The sequence below is a fragment of the Silurus meridionalis genome, chromosome 1 (assembly GCF_014805685.1).
Source record: "Silurus meridionalis isolate SWU-2019-XX chromosome 1, ASM1480568v1, whole genome shotgun sequence".
NCBI classification, from domain to species: domain Eukaryota; kingdom Metazoa; phylum Chordata; class Actinopteri; order Siluriformes; family Siluridae; genus Silurus; species Silurus meridionalis.
The window spans coordinates 2,471,598-2,489,355 of NC_060884.1; the positions used below are offsets into that span (position 1 = coordinate 2,471,598).

A 17,758-nucleotide genomic window follows, 5' to 3' on the forward strand; every position below is an offset into this window, starting at 1 on the left:
TATGTTTGATTTTTTGATTGTATATACAACGTGTCACGTGAGAAACGTTTTCAGAGAAACGTACGACTGCAGGAACTTTCCTTTAGCAGTTACCAGGTTAACAGAAGGAATCATTTCCTATAGCTGGATAAATAACATTTTGTGCAGTGTGTTTGATTTTATCACCAAACGCATTCAATATGAAATGTTTTTTTGAATGTTTTAGAAAATAATTTGTTTGTTCTTTTTCAATTTGCAATAAATGCTTGGTTAAACTGAACTCACCTGCTATATGTGGTTCTTTTCCAAACTGCCATTTAATTGCATAGGACGTATTCAGATGCGCTATAATAAAAGAAGTGAATTTTGCATTCACTTGAACTTGGAAACCCAAACCTGTTCCAGCATGGCAATGCCCCTGTGCACAAAGTGAGCTCCTTGAAGATCTGGTTTACATGCTTTGGAGAGGAAGATCTTGAGTAGCCTGCTGTAGAGCTCTGATCTCATCCCTACTGAACACCTTTGGGATGAATGTGAACGCTGACTGCACCCCAGGTCTCCTCACCTTCTCACCTACATCAGTACCCTGCCTTTCGTAATACCCTTGTGGCTGATGAACACAAATATACATAAGCACACAACAAAATCTAGTGGAACATCTTCCCAGAAGAGTGGATGAAATATAAGAGCGAATTGGGTGACCAGGTGACCCAATACTTTTGGCAATATGGTGTATATATATATATATATATATATATATATATATATATATATATATATATATATATATATATATATAATACAGTTCCCCTTCACTGGAGGCCCAATTCTGTTCCAGCACGATGATTCTCTGGTCCACAAAACATTTCCATTCCATGCTGTATTAGGGTTGAAGTGGAACAAGCGGAGGTTTCTGCACAGAACCTTGACCTCCTCAACCTTACTGTACACCTTCAGGATGAACTGGATCACAGACTGAACCCCAGACCTCAGTCCTCATCCCCAGACCAACGTCATCATTCAGCATCAGCTGATCTCACTGGTTCTTTTGTATCTGAATAAACAGAAGAAAAGTGAAAGTTACTGTAACAGCAAAGAGACTGGATCTGGACTCAGCCGTTCACACTGGTGTGATGATCAACTGTCCGTATACTTTTGAACACGTAGCGTACATCTTGTGGAGTGTCCACCAGGGAGAAGACTAGAGCAGAGATGCCTGAACGGTATATTTGAATAGCTAAATTGGATCGGATATTTTTATGTTCGACATTCAAAAAATCTATATTATGGCAAGAAACACTTAGAAAAGAGAAAAGTCACTCCATCATTATTTTAAGAAATGAAGGTCAGTTAAGCTGAAAAGTTTCAAGAACTTTAAATAAATCCCAAAGTGCAGACTCCAAAACCATCAAACGTTACACTGAAACAGGCTCTCACGAGGACGTCCCAGGAAAGGAAAACCAGGAGCTACCTCTGCTGCAGAAGATACGTTTATTAGAATAGCAGCCAATTTACATAATTATATTTATATATTCATATATATGCAAATTCAATGATGATATTCATGAGAAGTTGTTGCTGTTGAAACTATGTCAATCAAAGAGACTTGATATTGGACAAGCTTTTTAAGTTGTATGTGTAGAACGACTTGGAGTTTTGGCCACTGCACAACACAAAGTGTCACAATATGAATTTCTACAATTTCTAAAATTTATTTCACAATTCAGTGTTTATGTTGCATCATAACTTTCAATGAACTCAATTAACCCCCCCCTCTCTCCTTTTTTTTTCCTTTATCACTCCCTGACAGATGTTGCTACAGCTCCACATCTGGAATCCCAGTCTCAGATTAAAGACGCAGACGGTTCTCGTCGGCGAAAAAAAAAAAAAAAAGAAAAAGACCTCGGAAAAACTGAACACGTCAGTAGCTCTGGAGAAACCCCCCCCCAAACACACACACACACACACACACACTTCCGCTTTATTCTCAGACGTGTTCCTGACCCTCTGAATCCTCGGGTTATATTTTTATTCTGCATAATTTTAGTAAAGCGTTGGGGCGGAAACGTGTGTGTGTGTGTCCGTGTGTGTGTCCGTGTGCGCGCGCGTGCCTTTGCGGGAAGGAGTGGCTCCCGCGAGCGACTCTGGTCTCCATACAGATGTCAAACGAACCCTAAATGGGCTGCAGGAGGACTTTTTGAGGATTTATTTGGCGTTTGTTGGACGGAAGGAGGGTCCAGTGGAATAAAAACCCATCCAGCAATAACCGGTGAGTCCAGAAATCTTTTTTTAAGCGCAACTTTTTTTTATTTTTTATTATGGTCTCAACAGGATGTTTGGATCTCATGGCGTTCAGAAGACATCTCAAGAATAGTCCTGGTAAGGTTGTAAGAGATGGTTTAGGATTTTATTGTACAAATAAAACGCTCTAACTGACCACCACCACCCCCCTCCCTCCACACTGAAAAACCCGGAGTAATGCCAACTTTAAGATGGAGAAAGAGGTTCCTCCTGGTCACTTCCTGAGCAGCATGCTCCTCCAACACACTCAAACCCAAAAGCTCCACATGACGCACTTTAATCCGAGTCCCAGCCCCGTGCCGGTGTTCATGTTCTTCTGACTTTACAATCATCTCATTATACTGGAGCCAAAGACACACATTGTTTTCACAGCAGCTACAAGCCTTGGCTGGGGTCCCGCTGTACCGCGCATGCGCGCTTTACCCGAACCCTCATTTCACTCATTCACTTGTTTAAACAGAAATATGTGATGTATTTATTTACAGTTTGTTGTGACGTGGACATTAGGGTCATGTGACCGAACAAAGTAGTAGTGTGTTAGAGAGAGAGAGAGAGAGAGAGAGAGAGAGAGAGAGAGATGGATTGAGACACAGATGAAGGGAGAGAGAGAGAGAGAGAGAGAAATAGAGAGAGAGAACTAGAAAGAGAGACACAGATAGAGGGAAAGAGAGACACTCATATAGGGGAGTAATAGACAACCAGAGAGAGAGAGAGAGATGGATAGAGACACAGATGAAGAGAGAGAGAGAGAACTAGAAAGAGAGACACAGATAGAGGGAAAGAGAGACACTCATGTAGGGGAGAAATAGACAACAAGAGAGAGAGAGCGAGAGAGAGACACAGAGACCATCAGTGGTAAAGAGACAAAGACAGGAATAGAAAGACACAGAAAAGAGAGACACACATAGAGAGAGACACATAGAGATAGAGGAAGAAAGAGAAACACAACCAGATAGAGGAGAGATAGACAGAAGAGAGACACAACCGAAAAGAAAAGATGGGAGGACACACAACCAGAGAGACACAAACAGAAAGAAAGAGCGAGGGAGAGAGAGAGAGAGAAAGAGAGAACTATTATGGGAAAGTTGGACAAAAAGGAAGAATAGAGAGTGACAGATGGGGAGAAAGATGTAAAGAGTCAGCAAAAGGCGCAGTCAAAAAGAGATACAAATAGAGGAAGAGAGAGATATTATCAAAGACGGTGAAAAAGACACAGCTAGTCGGAGAGACACGAATCAGAAGAGGGAAAGAAATAAAAGGAGGATAGAAATGAAGGAATACATAGAAAGAGAGATAGAGGCAAGATGCAGAGTTTGAGAGAGACACAGTGAAAGTGAAAGAAAGACAGTAAAGGACAGAGAGACACAGAGACAAACATACAGTGAAAGGGGGAACAGAGATGGACTGATAGAGAGACACAGACAGAGAAGAGAAAAAGAGAGAGAGAGCAATCGAGAGTTTTTTTGGTAATTCTGATATAAAATGTGTCATGGTGCATATTACAGTATGAACTTTATAATGCCTGCTGTATTTACCTCGGGGGTGTCAGATGTTCACTTGGGGCATCAACTGATTTACTCTAACGTGAATACTGACCGGCTCTGAACTCTGTGGCTTTGAGTACGGCAACCCTTCACACACAGGCCCACATTGTCATCGGGTGTTTAGTGTGTGTGTGTGTGTGTGTGTGTGTGTGTGTGAATGTGAGTGTGAGTGTGAGTTGCTAATGCTGTAATGTGCACCATTTGAGGAACTTGTGGTTCCTCAACAATAAACACCTACATAATAACATATACAAGAACTTCCTCTTCGCGTTTAATGACGTTTTGCACAATTAATGATGGCAAAGCAAAACGGGTTTCAGACGCAGTTTAGTAAAACTATCAATAATATCTCCATTAGCCTAGCATTGGCTAATGGAGATAATGCTAGTCAAATGAAATCAAATATTTGTTTCAATGAAAGCAAATGAAGCATATTGTACTAATAACACTTTTCACCAGAACTTAATTTTGAGGTAACTGATGCACTTCATTCGCTCACTTTACATTTGCACCATTTTGGAACATGCCCTTATACCCTTTGGAACATGACTTGATATTGGACGAGCTTTTTAAGTTGTACGTGTAGAACGAACAAGGCGAGTTGCGATTCTCTCCAGCACTGGCAAACCTGGTGATGGTAGGAACTGATCTCACGACCTTTCGATCAGAAATCTTAACATCTTAACCACAGAGCTTCCACTTCCACATTTATAACCTTCTAGCTAACGCTACAGAACAAATAACTACACCGAATATCATAAATATCGCATACATTTGCTAGCAGAGAATTAGAAGGGAAAAAAAAACAACACAAACTGTAGTTGTGTCTCAACTGAAAATGATTTTTCTTCTCAGATAAAGTTTTGGCTAATGCTACATTCTGCTTGTACTTGCTGGATGCAGCCCAAGTCAGTATGAATGAATGCTAAATTTTGAGCATTCTAGTAAAAACATAATTACTTAAATACTTAATACGTCAAAGTTGCATGTAGCAAAATAGGATTTTATATATATATAAATAAATAAAGTGAATTAGTTGTGTATAGAATTGGACAATATGGGGCCCTGCTTTTTTTTTTCTTTCTCAGAAGCTAAGGGGAAGCAGGGGCTGGTGGAGGGGGGCGAAGATGGGCGAGGGTGGGCGAGAGGGGGGGCGCCAACTATTGCATTCACCCGTGGTTCTGTATCAGATCGCTCAAACTTCAGCCCTTTGGTGCGATTAAGTAACAACACATTTTTGTTGAATTCCTAGAAATAGCGCGTGGAAGCGTACGACCTTCAGGTTGCACGGTTTGAAAAGAATGCACGTTACTAAAGCAGCGTACAATCTGATTCGGCCCCTCGGAGGAAGTGCAAACGTCTCTTTTTTTTTTTTTTAAGAGGAAGTGGAAAGAAATGTGAACGAAAGAAAGACAGAGAGTCATTCGTTCCTATTTCCTGGCTGGTCTGTGCTGACGATGCGCTACCTGGTGTTTTGAATGTTGCTCCAGATGTGGTAGGTTACGCAGAAACACCCAGCAATTGCTGCCCTTTTGATTTGTGTGTGTGTGTGTGCGCACGTGTGTGTGTGTGTGTGAGTGTGTGAGGTCGTGGGGGTTAAGTTTACAGCATGCTCTGTGGGTGGCACTGCTTCCGTTACACTCGGATACCCGGAGGTGTGCTGAAATTCGCTCGAGTGTAGGGAACGAGGTTATGAGGATTTTACTGTGACATTAGACGGAGACAAACCTGGAAAGTCACAAAGAGACGCACATACAAAGAAATGACACAGAGACAAACTAAGATGTCTAGAGACAGACAGGGAGTAATACAGGAAAAAAACAGCCAGGACAGTGAAAGACAGGAAAACTAGATACATATCGAAAGACACGAAAGACAGTGTGACTTAAAGACACAAAGAGAGAGACTCAGAAAGGAATGGAGTCAGATACCATGGAGATTGAGAGATAGACAGACGCTGAGAGACATTGCGAGGTCATGATGTCTCCCAGCTCGCGGTCAGGATGTGTGTGTGAGTGTGAGATGGACTGTGAGTGTGAGTGTGGTGGCGTGTGAGAATGTAAAAAATAAATACTTGTGCATTTCCAGCCAAAAAAACGGAAGAGTTTGTTATCTGAGTCTTGTTTCTCTGAGTCTCATTTAGTAACTTCCCCTCGGGCCGCTGCAGGAGTGAACGTACGTAAATTCTCTCAGAGACATTGAGAGAGCGAGAGACTCTCGGAGAGAGACAGGCAGAGAGCGAAACCTATGAAGTCAGTGGGATGAAAAGACAAAGAGAGACACACAGAAAGAAAGAGAGGCAGAGACATTGAGAGTGATGCAAGAAAATGACGGAAAGTCGCAAGGAACGAAAAAGAGACAGAAGAGACAGAGACAGACAGATAGATACAGACTCTGAGAGACAGCGATTGAGAGATACAAAGAGAAACAGAGACAAACCAATGAAGACAGTGTGATAGAAAGATACAAAAAGAGAGAGAGATACATAAACAAAGTGGAGACATAGACATTAAGAGACAGAGTCATTGAGAGAATCGAAAAAAAAATTAATTCAGAGAGAGAGAGACCGGGAAAGGGAGACGAGATATATAATAAAAAACGAGACACGGAGGCACAAAGACAAACCTGATGGAAAGACAAAGAGAGAGAGACTGAAAGAAATGGGGCAGACAGATAATCATGGACATTGAGAGATACAGAGCAAGACCATTAGAGCGAGACAGGGAGCAAATGAGAGAAACCAAGAGAGAGACAGGGAGAGTGAGAGGGAAGGAGACAAGATACCGATAAAGAAAGAGAGAGAGGGAGACACACACCTAGGACAAAGCTTGGGACAAAGACACAGAGAAAGACATGGGTATTGAGAGACCATGTATTTGAGAGGGGTGCAGAAAAAAGATGCAGATAGAAAGACGGAGACAAACCTAGGGAGACGGTGTGACGGAAAGACACAAAGAAGATACAGATAGAGAGACATAGATGGACTGAGACTTTGAAGGAAGGCGTTACAGATGGATAGTGAGAGACAGAGACAATTTGCCAAAAAGAGAGAGAAATGGAGGGGTGAGATGCACAGAAAAACACACAGATGTACACAAAGACGGATTGACAATGATGATGAAACAGAGATAAGAACAAAAATGTCCACTTTTTCTTTTTCTTTTTTTTTTTTTTTTTTTTTTTTACATGTCCCACCTCAGTGTATGCATACGTCTTCCTCACGACGCTCTAGTCTCTAACCCGAGTTATATGTTGTGAGTTCACACGTACGCATGAGTGTTCCTCTGGTGAAGTAACACAACCATGACGCTTCTCTGTTGTATAAAATTCCCAGAAGCCAGCGGGGTTAATGTTCTCAGCTGTAATCTAAAACCTTACACCGCCTGGATAATATGCACTTTGCAAGCTCAGGCCACGCCTACAATCGATTGTGCGGCGGCATGGGATTAAGGGACGGTATGAGTGCAGGAGCCGAGGGTCTGACTGTCGAACGAAGGGAGGAGTTTTAACTCCCTAAATCGGAGGCATTTCATAACGACGTTGCGTGTTAATGAGGAAATCGGTGGTCTGGTGATCTTTTACACTGGACAGGATGACACACTGTACGATACTTTAATCTCTTAGAGCTTGTTTTAGTAATTCAATTCTTGCGAGGATTACCAGCTACCATTTGAGCAACACTGACTGCCATTCGCGGTTTCATCTTACATCACATCTATGCTGAAGTAAGATCTGCAGTCTAAAGGGAAATGTGTGGGTTTCCAGGCAGTAGACATTTCCACGTATTAACGGTTGCCTGACGTCCATTACTTCATCAAATCCCTAGATCGAAATATCCATGCTATTAAAATTTGAAGCTTACCGGTTAAGCCATTGGATTTTATATCCAAAGGTGGTGAGTTCAAATCTCAGCCTCACCAAGCTGACATTCCTGGGCCCCTTATCAAGGCCCTTAACTCTTTTGTTGTATGCTCAGTTTTATGAACAAGGTTAAAAAATCATAAAGTCGCTCTTTATGATGGTGTCTGCCAAATACCATTAATGAAAAAACGTGTTGTAATTCAACTCTATCCATCTCAGTCCAGGTAGAACATGCAGGAAGAGGTCCTGATTCACCACAGGAAGGAAACCCAATCTCGAACAGGTGGATGGTAATTGACAAAAAATAAGAAACCATGATTCATTACACCACAAATGAGAACTGAGAAATTGTGATGATATAACAACCCGATTCACCATTCAGGCTCACTACATAGGATATAATGTCATAATGGTGTCATACGTTTCCTTTATATTTTTTGCACTTATAAAAAAAAAAAAAAAAAATGCATTCTATCAGCCCTTTTCTGTGTACGTGAGCATGCAGACGCCCACGGTTGTCTAGCGTCTGTTTAATTTGCATGAAAGAAATAGTACACATGGTTCCTGAGTTATAATGGTTTGACTTACGGTCTATTTTTACGATCTTACAATGGCGATAACGATACGACAAGATCGTAAAATGCTTTTTGTTTCACGCGTTATGCAAACCTAGCAGGCTATGCTCCGCCTTCACTGAATACAAAAAAACAACATAACATTATGTAAAATAGTACTGAACTTTATTACAAAAAAGAAAACAGTACCAAATCATGAAAATGTGCTAAACGATAAACATGAATATATTTATAAATATGGGTATATCAATAATACATTATAAGTAATAAATATAGCGCTCTCCATACAGCACGCAGTTTAATGTTAAAACAAACAGCATGTGGAGTTCGGGATTCGCCTCTAGAGGTCGCTATCGTAATGACAACAGACTGGAAGCCGGAAAAACTATCAATATGGATCTTTAACCATAGCCGATAGTTCCAGGTATCAACTAACTGTGCTGATTAAGCGGCAAAATCGATGAATTGGTCGACCTCTAATATAGACTGTAAAATGTATACAGTATGATACTGTAAATTGCTCTGTTTTGCTAAATTATGTAATTTAACAAATTGCAGTTTACTACCCTATACTGATTACCATTCTTCAAGAATCCTATGTAGGCTAGGTCATGTTTTGTGTTACGATATTTTAAAGTTACGATGGAAACGAATCTCCATCGTAGCTCGGGGACTACCTGGACTCCCCTCCCACTCGGAGAGCACGGCTGTTGACTCTGACCTCCCACTCAACTATTCTCTTAACATTGTCATCGTGTGAATCATGACCCCCTGATGTCAGTTGACACCACAAGTAGGCCGTGTTTTCATTTTAGACTCAAATAAGTGAAATAAGTGTTTTTCCACCTAGCAGGGATTTTCCCATCACTCAGAACTGATAAACCCCTCTGACGAATCCTGTCACAACTGAAACACACACCTGACTGCCAATTAGTACTATTGTTTTTTTATTTAATTAAATTTAAAAGGGTGTGCAAAGGTTTGTGAGACCCTCCCAATACGCCCCCAAACCTACTTTCCATTAAATCCTTTATGGTGCTATGCAAATCTACAAAACTACAAATTAAACGAATGCAAGAAAATTAAACGTGGGTGTTTCCAAGACTCAAACCTGAAAACACGGCTCAGTTTGAATAAAAAAAAAGAAATCAACAAAGAAAAAAGTTCAACTGAGAGGTTTAAAAGGCAACACAAATAGTTTAGCGTCACTATGTGGCATTTTATTTGTGTGTAAAACCACAAAAAGAAATGATAAAAAACAGTAACTGTTGCTCTAAATGTATTATCTGCTAAAACAAGCGTTTTTGGATGCAAACTTTTTGCACTCAGCTGTGTAACCACATTAACAGTCAGAGCGCAAACTTCAGAGTGGAAAAAAAACAACAAATATTGTGCTGTAGCTGTAATCAGGAAACTGAAGCCAGCTAGGGAAGTCCTGCTTATCATCATGAGAAATGCACACGAATTAAACCGAGTGCGTAGATCAGTTTTACCTCAACCTGCAGTGAGTGAACATCAGATTGGAATGAAAAGAACTTTGAGCAAGCAGGGAAGGAAACGAGCGATTGTTCAGGGTGTGAAACCGAGAGTGAGCGAGCCTCATTGCCTGAGCGTTCGCGAGGTCATACGAAGGAGGGTTTCTGGGGTACGGTGGCTAGGGGGCGGTGTCTATTATCTAAAATGAGTCTGAGGAGTGAGTGAAGCGAGTGCGAAAAAGCAGAAATGAAAGCAGCGGTTGTACAGATTTACTCTTTAAACCATACCACAATCTCGTTCATTGTCTTTTGCTTCTCTATACATTTTATTCAATTCAATCTGCATTGATGTAACAAGTGATAGATAAGTGCATTACTACGGACTGCATAAGGGTGGGCCATATGATCAGAAATTTTTTTTGTAAAGAAAAACCAGTACAACGCTATAACAGAGAGGAGTCTTTCGCCGATTTAAAAAAGTATGAAAAGAACGTGTATTGTGGCATTCTTCATTACAATTTCCGAACAATTTATTTGAATTATATTTTCCACTCCAATCTTTCTCCATGACGTGTTGAAAATCAAAATTAAGGAATTGCTTAAATGTGATATTTCACTACAACATCAAGCGAAAAGTTCATATCTTCTTCTTCTTCTTCCGGCTGCTCCCATTAGGGGGCGCCACAGCCGATCATCCGTCTCTATACCCCCTGTCCTCTACATTTGCCTCTTTCACACCAACTACCTGCATGTCTTCCCTCACCACATCCATAAACCTCCTCCTTGGTCTTCCTCTTTTCCTCCTTCCTGGTGTCTCCATCCTCAGCATTCTCCTACTGATATACCCCTTGTCCCTCCTCTGCACATGTCCAAACCATCTCAATCACACCTCCCTCACCTTGTCACCAAAACGTCCTACATGCGCCGTCCCTCTAATAAACTCATTTTTAATCCTGTCCATCGTCGTCACTCCCAACGAACATCTCAACATCTTCAGCTCTGCTACCTCCAGCTCCACCTCCTGTCTTTTACTCGATGCCACTGTCTCCAACCCATAGAACATCTCAGGTCTCACCACAGTCCTATAAACCAAAACGTTCATATAGTCAAGAGTCTGTCTGTCTGTCTGTCTGTCTGTCTTTCTGCCCCAAAAAACAGCAGCTTTTACTAAAATAATCAATATCAATAATCACTTTATACAGGGACAGATTTTCTGAGGTATCGTTACGTTTTTGTGACCTCGGTGACAGGGTGACATTCTGTCTTTGTATCGCACATGGACGATATTAGTCTGAGTAGCATCTTTCTTTTCGACCTTGAGCTGACCTCAGGGTTTCCTCAGTGTTCTTATATTAACACTTATATGAAGACTTATCTAAAGGTGTGTACTGTAGGTACAAAAATCATTTTTAATCACTGAACATTTGTTTTACTGATGTGCTAAATCTTAAATCGAGCACCCAATTCCAGCATGGCGTGCACATCCGGCAATTAAAACCGTCCGTGTGGAAACGCGGCAAAGAAAATTTAAGTCATTTAAAACACCATAATTACTTTAAAACATTTACACAAATATTTTTCCTTCATGCTCTTTGTTGAGTTTGGTTTCACTAATAATAAACATACATTTGCACATCTCCATGAAGATATGCTTTCCATGGGTTGGATTTGGTGGAAGATCTCCTGCTATAGAGCTATCGAACACCTTTGGCATGAATGTAAATGTTGACTTCACTCCTCACCTCCATCAGAACCTGACTTTACTAACACCCTTGTGGCTGAATGGATCTTCACAAATCTCCACAAAAACTAGTGGAACATCTTCTTAGAAGAGTAGAGCTTATTATAAGAGCAAATGGCGACCAAATATGGAATGGAATGTTCAAAAAGAGGCATGTATCAATCTGATGGTCAGGTGTCCACATGCTTTTGTCCATATAGTGTATGTGACGAGACGTGATGTGTTTGTGTGGAAGAACCTGTAAATGTTAATAGTGCTACATATTTCCACGATTCTTACATACAAATACAGTCGTTCAGTGTGTGTGTGTGTGTGTGTGTGTGTGTGTGTGTGTGTGTGTGTGCACGCGCGCTCTTATATTTGGTATGTCATCACAGTCAGTAATATAGCGTGCTTATCCGCTTCAGCCACCTGCTTTAGACATTAGGCATGTACATATACGTGTGTGTGAAATGGTGTTTTGTGTGTGTGCTTGTGTGTGTGTGTGTGTGTGTGTGTGTGTGTGTGTGTGTGTGTAAAGATTCTGTGCAGAAGCGTGTCCTGACTCAAGCGCTTACGACTCTGGAATGAAAACAAGCTTCAGTCCAGGGCCTTCTAAAGGACACTCTGTGTTTTCCCCAAATCTCAGTGGTTAATAATATTCTGTAAGCGATCATTTACACACACACACACACACACACACACACACACACACACACTTGTCCAAGCTGTATGGTTGGGGATGAGGTTGCGGATGTCTGTTTGTATATGTGCATGTGTGTGTCCTTTAGTAACAGCTAGTTCGCAGTAGCATGATTGTATATAATAGTTTGTGTGTGTGTGTGTGTGTGTGTGTGTGTTTCTATCTTTTTCGTGGCTATTGTTAATACATCCATGTGCCCACATCACAGCCTACTTGCACCAGCGTGCAAAAGTTTTGGCACGCTCAGCGGATGTTCGCTCGCTGCAATAAAAAAAAACAAGTGCTTGTGCAGAAAGGCAGAGCGAGGGGAGGAGTAGGGGGATGGAGTGAAAGAGAGGAAGAGAGAAGCAGCAATGATGTGGCAGACTGGGAGGGGCACTGGTGATGAAAGAGAGTGTGTTTTACTAGTTAAAAGAGAGGGAGAGAGTGTGTGTGTGTTTGTGTGTGTGTGTCTTTAATGACCGTAATGACCCGAAATTTTCCTCACCACAAAGACTCGACGTGTCGTGAGGTAGCGAAAGGGAAGCGAGAGCTATATCTGTTTTATTATTTCCTGTTTATGTCCTGCACTGGATTTTAGCGATGAAAGTCTTAAAGAGAGAGAGGGGTCTCTTTCGGTCCAGTTAAACATCCTCCTGAGGTACCAGTGACCACTGTTCCTGCCCCTCTTCTCTTCTCGGATCTGCCTGCTTCATCTCGGCCTGCCTTTAGATGGTGTTCGCTCCTCGATTGGAGGCAACTTTGTGCAGCAGAAGATGGTTTCTCATCTGCGGCATGGAGATCCATGAAATTACGGAGTGAAAACAGAACTTTGAGGATTTGGATTTGGACTGTTGTTAAAGTCAACAGTCTGCTACACTGCCTCAGGACTACAGTTTGCATCTGATTTTCATATATCTGTAATAAATGGACATTTGGTGCCACCCAGATGAGGATGAGGTTCCCTCTTGAGTCTGGTTCCTCTCAAGGTTTCTCCCTTCACCAAAGTCGCCATTGGCTTGTTCATCAGGGACAAACTTACACTTATAAAGAAAATCTCATTCATTCTTTATTACCACATTATCTGTGTAAAGCTGCTTTGAGACAATGTTAATTGTTTAAAGCTGTACACAAATAATTGAATTGAATTGATAGGGGGACAGGGAGAGAGGACGGAGAGAAAGACAGAGGTGGAGAGACAGACATGGTGCGAGAGAGACAGCGTGAGAAATGAATATGGAGAGATGATAATGTCATTATGTCATGCCTGATCAGTGTGTGTGCCTACATGCCAGGACACAGATGAGAAACAGAGAGGGACCGAGAGACACATAGAGGATGCACCTTGAGAGCCACACACACACACACACACACACACACACACACACACACACACACACACAATAGAAACACAAACACGGACATAGAGACACAACGAGACAGACTCTAAGAGAATTGGAGACAGAAACACACATATGAATCCACATACTCACATATATAGAGAAGGACAGAGACACAGACACACAAAGAGAGAATGAACAGAAAAGAGATAGATGGACAGAAGCAGACGTATTTGTCATCATTTGCATTTTATTTGTTAAAGGAGAGAAGCGGTGGACAAAACGGGAACACAGATGCGCCATAGATCCTGATTTTACTCCGATTGTTCCACTATACAATTCAGCGTCAGAACTTCAGTTTTTTTTTCTCCCTCATATAAACACACACACTCCTGCAGCATTGTTGCGTCGTTACGCCGTCATGTTCAGCTGCCGGAGCGTGGATTGTTTTCTGCATCACCTGGATAAAACAAGCAGCTCAAGTATGAACACAGCAGGATGTGATTTAAAGGTGCAGTCTGAGGAGAAACACATGTGGCTCTAGACCTATTTTTACAACCATTTTATAAATAACTTGGAAAAACGGAGATCACTAGATACTTCCTCACAGACTTTGGTTGCGGAGCTCCACTCCCTGTTCAACCAGGTCTCAGCTGATTAGAGGAACCCTAGAGGAACGGCTGTTGGTGATTTCACAGGTCCTTTTTTTCTACTCGAATGGGAAATGAAACACAGCAGTTACGCTGAAGGATGTATGCGAATTGTGATGTTACCTGATTATATTTACGTCCACAAGTTGTTGTGGATTATTAATGTGTGTGTGTGTGTGTGTGTGTGTGTGTGTGTGTGTGTGTGTGTGTGTGTGTGTATTTTTACACAGGTTGCAGATGTTTGATTCCTACATTTCTCTTTGCTTGATATAAGAGGAGGAGACACTGAGGACAGACGATGCCAGTCCCCCCACCGCCCCCTCCTCCCCCACCTCCGACCCTGACTCTGGTATTTTACACACACACACACACACACACACACACACACACACACACACACTACTTTTATATTCAGATTATTTGCCACACTATTACACTTTATATAGAAAAGGTAAACGTCACTAAAGTTAAATCTATCTAGATCTGGTCTAATAGAATAGAATAGAATAGGGCTATGTTATAGTAGAATAGAATAGAGCTGATTCTAAAAAAAAATCTGCAATAGAATATCTATTACAGTAGAATATAATGGATCTGAATAGAACGAGTAGAATAGAATAGAGCAATATAACAGTAGAATAGAGTAGAGCCAATTACAATAGAATAGAATGAAATAGAGCTTTATTACAGTGCAATAGAATAGAGCTGATTATAATAGAATAGAGTACGGCTTTATTACAGTACAATATATATGGAGCTGAATAGAAATAAAAAGAATAGAATAGAACAGAGCTGTATTAATGGAGCTGGATTACAATAGAATAGAATATAATGGAGCCGAATAGAATAGAATAGAATAGAATAGAGCTATATTGCAGTAGAATATAATGGAGCTGAATAGAAATAAATATATAGAATAGAATAAAATAGAATAGAGCTGTATTATAGTAGAATATAATGGAGTTGGATTAGAATAGAATAGAATAGAATAGAATAGAATAGAATAGAATAGAGCTATATTGCAGTAGAATATAATGGAGCTGAATAGAAATAAATATATAGAATAGAATAAAATATGTCTTTATTCACCACCTCAGGGAGAGGCCGGCCTCCTTTCTTCTGTTTGGCACCATCAGCAAGTCTCTTTGAGGTTAATCTATGGAAATTATAGATTTCTATTCTATCTATTATAGAATAAAATAAAATAGAGGTAGAATAGAATAGAATAGAACAGAGCGATATTATAGTAGAATATAATGGAGCCGAATTGAATAGAATAGAGCTATATTGCAGTAGAATATAATGGAGCTGAATAGAAATAAATATATAGAATAGAATAAAATAGAATAGAGCTGTATTATAGTAGAATATAATGGAGTTGGATTAGAATAGAATAGAATAGAATAGAGCTATAGTGCAGTAGAAAACAGTAGAATAATCAGATCCTTGAAGCATTTATGAGAGTGAAGGAAACATGGAAGGACATTAAAGCACATGTATCCCAACACCAGAGTGCGACTGACTGTGTGTGTGTGTGTGTGTGTGTGTGTGTGTGTGTGTGTGTGTGTGTGTGTTTGTGAGCAGGCCAACACGGAGAAACCCGTCCTGAATAAGTCTGAGCAGCATAGCAGGAACGCGCTTTTGTCCGACATCTCCAAAGGAACCCGACTTAAAAAGACTGTTACCAGTGACCGCAGTGCACCTGTGATCGACAGTAAGAAGGCACACACACACACACACACACACACACACACCACAGATGCTCCAGGGTAGCAAGCCAAAGACATCAGGTGAAGGTTCTAAACCCTGTAGATGTTTTGTAGCAATTAAGCAGTTTGGTAAAGTCACTCTCAGGGGAAACAAAGCAAAAATATCAGTGAATAAATGAACATTACTGCAACACTGTGATGAGACAAAAGAAGTAGAGTTGTGTGATAGATGATTCTAGAATGATGGAGTGACTCTGTTTGTCGTTCAGCATGCTGTGAAGCTTTAAATCCACTTACACCCCAATGAACACGTTATGGAACAGTGTATTTGTCTTCATTTGCTTTTAATTTGTTTTCACAGAGCCCAAAGTAGGTGGAGGTGGTGGAGGAGGCGGCAGCGGCGGTGGAGGAGGCGGAGGTGGGTTTGGAGGTGGTGCTCCAGGAGGACTTGGAGGCCTGTTTCAAGATGGTATGCCAAAGCTGCGTTCCACTAGGGATGGTAAGGAACGCCTCTCTCTCTCTCTCTCTCTCTCTCTCTCTCTCTCTCACACACACACACACACACACACACACACACACACACACACACACACACACACACAAATGCGCAGGCATGCAACATTTTATACTCTGGAATATATCGAAGCTGGATTACAGTAGAAAAAAATAAAATAGAGCTGTATTGCACCAAAATAGAATTGAGCTGGAATATAATGGAAAAGCTTAGAGCTATAATTACAGTAAAATATAAATAGAATAGATCTGAATTACACTAAAATAGAATAGAGCTTTATTACAGTAGAGTAGAATAAATAAAATTGAAATGAATTGAATAGAGCTACATTATGATAGAATATAATAGAGATGATTACAGTGAAATGTTTTTATAGAACTGTATCACACTGCAGCAGAATAGCTTTATTACAGTGGAATAGAATAAAATAGAATTGCACTGAATTGAAAAGAGCTGTATTACACTTGAATATAATGAAGCTGAAATAGAATAGAATAGAATAGAGCTAAATTACAGTAAAATAGAATATAGCTGATTACAATAGAATAGAATAGAATAGAATAGGGCTTTATTACAGTAGACCATAATGGAGTTGAAATAGAATAGAATAGAATAGAATAGAATAGAATAGAATAGAATAGGGCTTTATTACAGTAGACTATAATGGAGTTGGAATATAATAGAATATAATAGAAAAGAATAGAATAGGGCTTTATTACAGTAGAATATAATGGCGTTGAAATAGAATAGAATAGAATAGAATAGAATAGGGCTTTATTACAGTAGACTATAATGGAGCTGGATTACGCTAGAAAATAATGGAGCTAGAATAGAAAAACATAAAATAGAATATAGTTGTATTACAGTCGAATTGTAGTAAATTTAATTTGTGATATAATATCCACAGGTTCTTCCTGAAAGAAATGCAACCATGTGACCAGAGTGCTCTTATATATTTGAACTGTATGGGTTGCACAGACCTCTTGTGTTCAAACAGCGCAACTGCAATAGAAGAATGATGAATAAAATGCTGATTTCCACTGCGAATTCACGATGCACATCATGTTACAAAACAATAGATCAGAATAGAGATTTATTACATATAGAATATAATTTTTTTTAAATAGTTACGTTACAGTAGGAAAATGCAGAGCTTTTAAGCAGTTAACTAAAATACAATTGGATGTTCAATCTTCTTATTTTCATTATTTTTAGACTCTGGTGGTGGCGTTCGACCCCCCATGCTTCCTCCAGGGACTCGCAGTTCTGCTCCTCGCCCTTTTGTAGGTGGTGCCAGCTCCACCCCACGTTTCCCTGGACAGCGTAATGGCCCTTCTGACTCTCCACGTTTCCGAATGGCACCCCCAAGCTCTGATACCCCAGGAGTGCTTCCTCCGCCCGTTCCAAA

The 17,758-nt window shown here is 40.5% G+C and overlaps 1 protein-coding gene across 3 annotated transcripts in view; it reads left to right on the forward strand.

Moving 5' to 3' along the window:
- Positions 1–1,945: 1,945 nt before the first annotated feature.
- The window catches only part of wipf1b (WAS/WASL interacting protein family, member 1b), a 19,437-nt gene continuing 3,624 nt past the window's right edge, over positions 1,946–17,758 (forward strand). The window contains exons 1-5 of one of the 3 annotated variants that reach the window (XM_046857323.1): positions 1,946–2,248; positions 14,365–14,476; positions 15,712–15,841; positions 16,198–16,335; positions 17,566–17,758. The exon at positions 17,566–17,758 is cut by the window's right edge and continues 542 nt beyond it. In XM_046857323.1, the coding sequence (XP_046713279.1) occupies positions 14,426–14,476; positions 15,712–15,841; positions 16,198–16,335; positions 17,566–17,758 (512 nt within the window). In that variant the 5' untranslated portion in view covers positions 1,946–2,248; positions 14,365–14,425. Of the gene's footprint in view, positions 2,249–5,068; positions 5,320–14,357; positions 14,477–15,711; positions 15,842–16,197; positions 16,336–17,565 lie in introns of those variants that run through there. The other 2 variants (XM_046857304.1, XM_046857314.1) reach the window with 2 other exon arrangements.